General features: G+C 45.9%; 1 protein-coding gene across 1 annotated transcript; it reads left to right on the top strand.

Annotated features, from left to right (window-relative positions):
• The first annotated feature begins 1,709 nt into the window (after window positions 1-1,709).
• LOC123165566 (auxin-responsive protein IAA8) lies at window positions 1,710-3,045 on the top strand. The gene is made up of 4 exons (XM_044583238.1): window positions 1,710-1,996; window positions 2,119-2,333; window positions 2,434-2,551; window positions 2,785-3,045. Exons 1-4 carry the CDS (start codon window positions 1,770-1,772, stop codon window positions 2,846-2,848), a joined length of 624 nt encoding a protein of 207 aa, XP_044439173.1. The 5' UTR covers window positions 1,710-1,769; the 3' UTR covers window positions 2,849-3,045.
• The last annotated feature ends 1,813 nt before the right edge of the window (window positions 3,046-4,858 follow it).

The following is a 4,858-nucleotide window of genomic DNA, read 5'->3' as shown; positions in this document are numbered from 1 at the left end:
GGCCCGTTTGAGGCGTCCGTCTAAGTCGAAAAAACGTGACCGATCAGTGACCGGGCGGCCCACCCGGACGTATGAGGCGGGTTTGAGAGGTCCGACTGTAGATGCTCTGAGATGGCTACAATACTTTCTCTGTCCTATAATATATTATAGGTTGTTGTTACAATAAATATATACTTATATAAGAAAACTAATAATCAGATGCGTATGTGGTTATTATATACTACTTCCTCATTCTAAAATATACTAAATTAAAGACATTTATTTTGAGACGAAGAGAGAATCGTGCAGCATGTAAGGGCAAGCACCCGCCTCTTGAGCGAGGCGTTTTCCCCTACCCTAGCCGCCGCCACGAGCCAGGCGACTAGGGAGGCGGATCTTCTTCCACCGATCTCCACCGGCCAGGGCGCTGGCCCCCCTCCCTCCGGCTGCTGCTCCGGCAGTAGGAGGGAGGGGGCACCCCGTTCCTACGCTCTGTAGTTAGGGTTTGGATTTGTAGGTCGTGGTATGCTGTTAGGGTGGTGGGAGCGGCGCCCGGGCGAATAAATCTTTCTCAACTTCACTCCCACACCGGCGGTACTCATCATGGCGGCGTCTCGGAGTTGATGGCGTCGTGTGTTAGCCGATCCTTTAGATCAAGGATCAGCGGCGTTAGGGTTCATGGATGGTATCGACGAGGCGGCGGCGGTGACTCCATCAAGTGTGTCTCTCCTTCTGCTCTGTCCCCGTTGTTGCGGCGTTGTCTCCGAAGTCATGGTGGAGCAGGGATGTTTTATCGTCTAGGAGTACGCGTAGACGGTTGTCTACGCAAGTGACAGCTGGAAGATGATGCATCTTGTGATGAGTTTGTGGTTGGAGTCTGACAATTTTGGTTTCCTCCTCCAACGTCATAGTCGTGCAGGAGTGTCAGTTCTGGAGTTCGATGGTATGTCCAGGGACATGTTGCCCCGGTCTAATTCTTTCAACGGCAATGGTTTTGCTTCAAGCAAACTACTTTGAAGGTCTGTAAAGCTATTGATCAGCGATGGAGCCGCGTCGAGCGCGGCTGAAAAGATGATATGTCTCATTTTTCTTAGTGGAGAGGGACAGGGTCTGGTTTTTTATAGAATTATCCTATCTATTCAGTTGTGTAATGTCGATGTTTACATGACTTTTAACTGAATCTTTATTTTATTAATGAGACCCATATTATAAAAGAAAAAAAGAGTACCGTGTATGAGAGTGAGACCTATATCCAAATAGTGCAGGTACGTTTGATCCATGCACCGACGCTAAACGGATGTACGAGCACTTGGTTGCCTCGTCTCTTAAGTTTCCACTCTTCGGCTTACTTAGTGGTGCTAACTGGAGCCTGTTTCATTACCCTCCACTCCAAATCGCCAATGATCGAAAAAATCGGTTCGAGAGTCATGCCCATGACTCCATGAGTGTAGTTGGTGATCTGAGAAAGGGATCATGAGGACCAACGTGTTGGTTGGTGGAGCCTGCAGGGTGATGAGTTGACGAATGGCAACGGCAACGGGGCCAGCAGGGTACGTTCACAGGAGATCTCGGCGGTGGCCGGTCACGTTGCCGTGCACTCGAGTGCACACCGTAACGACCCGACATTCTCCACCGTCACGTGAAGTCCTGCCTAGATCACGGACGCAAAGAAACGAAAAGAAACAAGAAAAAGTCACGCACGGTCACTGCTAAAGCCACCTTCATTCGTACACACGGCCATATAAACCTCAGCATTCTCTTCTGCCACCGCTCCCCCACTCTCTCGTCTGATGGAGTGCAAGGCGGCGAGCGAGTCGTCTTCGTCCTCGTCCGCTCCCTCTTCTTCCATGGATAGCTGTGGCGCCGGCGGGCCGCGGGCGACGGTCTCCACGGCGTCGTCCTGCTACCGGCCGGCGATCCACAGGGACCTAAGCACGGACCTTCACCTCGGGCTCAGCCTGCGGTCGTGCTCCTCCTCCTTCCACACGGCTGACGGCGTCTCCGCTTCCACTCCAAGGTCTCTGCAGTGCAGACTCGTAATTTTATCTCAGAAATTAAACTTCTTGTTCATCATTTGTATTGGTCGGCTCTGGCTCCTCTCTGCACATCAACCGATGCATCGATCAATCCGTTTCTTAGGAGCACCCTGACGACGACGACGATGAGGCCAGCGGCGCCGTCGCCGGATCCGGCGTACGAGAGAGGCGGCGGCGGCAGCCATGGGCAGCAGTCGCTATTTGTGAAGGTGTACATGGAGGGCGTCCCCATCGGCCGGAAGCTGGATCTGCTGCTGCTGGACGGCTACGACGGACTCCTCGCCGTCCTAGGCCGCATGTTCAAGGCCTCCATCATACGTACGTACGCGACTAACATTTTCATATAAATCATCACAACGAAATTTAACTATGCACTACTTCTTCTCTGATATTCAGTTTGTTTATTCATTCAATCTAGATCCGGATACCGTCGGCCGTGATCACCGAGTGGTTCTTGGGGAGAAGCAGGCTCGCCATGTTGTCACTTATCAAGACCAGGAGGGGGACTGGCTGATGGCCGGGGACGTGCCGTGGGAGTACGTCTAGATGGCTTCATTCTGAATTTCAGACTTATCAGTTCTTCTTCCATCTCACACTAATTCCACAGACTTGAGTTTGAACTATCGAGCAATGATACAAAACGTGTGGACAATACTTCGGGGATCAAATCAAATTGCGCTCTATACATCTTTGTCGAACTTAATTTTAGATTAGAGGATCTTTGTGAAGATCTTAAATAATTATTTTCTTTAAATGATTCTTTGGGCAGGCTATTCCTGGCGGGTGTGAAGAAATTGAAGATTGCAAGGGTGGATAGTAGCATCTCTGATTGATTCAACGAGGGCGACTCATGTGGCCTCCATTCCTGGGTGTGCTTGGATTTCATTAATTCATTTATTTGGGGGGTTAAGATGAGATGGTTATCTCTTGGTGAAGTCGGCTGCTTCATAATGTACAGTCTGCAAAAAGTGCGGGACATATTCTTGAAAAAAAGGCAACACATATATAATACTTTTTTTAAACTATTTTCCCTTCAAATGCCATCTTTTATTTTTCTCCTCCGCGGCTGACACCATGAATATAGATCAAGTATACCGGCTTGCTAAAACTCACTCAACTGAGATTTAACCAAATCTCAGTCGACTACATAGCCGTTAGATCTTTTCATGGAGATTTGTGCTGGACTGGGCACCATCCAACGGACCTCGCATTTTGTTCCACCGTTCGCAGCATATCTTCCTGGCGGTTGCAACATATGGCTGCTAGTTGTAGCATGTCATCACACCGGGCACAACATCTGCCCTCGTCGACTGTACCATGTCGTCCCACCGGCTGCAACATCTGCATTGATGGTTGCAACATTTAGTTACTCCAGATGTAGCGTCCGTTGTCTTTGCTTGCAACATTTTTCATCGCCGATTACATCATCTAGCCATTCCGCTCGTAACACCACAAGTACGCTGACATCATCTCACCGAGACTTCATTAAGTCCTGACCGAGTTCTAGCTACACCCACTAAGTATGCACAATCTTCGTAGGGAAATAAAGTCTGCCCCCCCCCCCCCCCATCCCCAGAAATCAGTCTATTAATATGAGCCAATTTACACATGAAACTAGAAAAAGCGATGCACATAACCCTTGTAGTCGTTATTTAGGTTGTTCCCACAATTTTTTCTATGTTTTTGAAAATCTTAAAGATGGCTCAGCTGACATACAAGTGTGCCACTAGGCGAGCACCCCTCTTATAATCCGCTGCAATTGTATTTAATATCATTGACCATTTACATATTTTCCGAATGGTCGTTCTTTCCATCGTACGATCCTACTAAAATGTGATGCATTTTTTGTATCCATGCAACAGACAGTTTTTTCTTTGTTTAACAATTTTTGCACAAAAAAAACGACTGCAACATTCCAAATAAGAAGAAGCGGCATATTTTGTGCATATGCAATGAATATCTGTTTGACAACTTAAATAACTTAGGTAAAATATATATTTCTATTTTTCATGAGTGAAATAAAGAATTTTTTTCAGAGCATAAAAAGTTCAGGTGCACAACATGTAAAAAAATTGTTACAATGGAAAGACCCAAAAACATTGCACACAGATCAAATTTTGTCTCTTACTGCAATAGCGAAAAATAGCGGATGCAAAATCATAACTCAAACACTTGTTGACTTCTCCCCAACACCTGAGCATATCCTCACTATCCTTGACCTTGTAGGTGACGTAACTTGCCAAATCTAACCCATCGGTGTTACCTAGGGCTTTGACACAAGATCAATGTTGCTTTTATCATGACCTCAACTTTAGGCCCGGTTTTAGCGTCTACCGTAGCTCCACTGACCACTGCTAGATAGGCACGATATTCTTGCCAAATGCATCATGGGCACAATGAAGTCCAGAGAAAGGAGCCTTGGCCTAGATAGAAGAGATGTCCCTAGGGAGAAGGAAAAAGTCCATTTTAAACCTTGAACTTGTAGAGCTTAGCTAAATCGAACCCCCAACTCCGAATTCCGGTTGTTGGCACCATGAACTTATCAATCCCGGTCTAAATCAAACCCTGGAGCTGTTTTTCACGTTAAAAAGTACGAAGTTGAAAATTGTTCAACATATATTTAAGAGAAAAATGTTCATGTATTAAAAACGAAATATGATAATAAAATCGAGAAAGGAAAATAAAAAAGAAACAAATAGAAACAAATATGTAAATAAAAATTCCTAAGGAAATTGTAAATTAAAAAGAAACAAAAGGGGATATAAAATGATAATAGAAATTACGGAAACAGAAAATCAAAAGAAAAAAATACCTAGGCACTAGACCATTGCCAGAACGACATT

The sequence above is a fragment of the Triticum aestivum genome, chromosome 1D (assembly GCF_018294505.1).
Source record: "Triticum aestivum cultivar Chinese Spring chromosome 1D, IWGSC CS RefSeq v2.1, whole genome shotgun sequence".
NCBI lineage: Eukaryota > Viridiplantae > Streptophyta > Magnoliopsida > Poales > Poaceae > Triticum > Triticum aestivum.
Note: the sequence above shows the minus strand (reverse complement) of the source record. Positions and strands in the feature narration are given on the sequence as shown.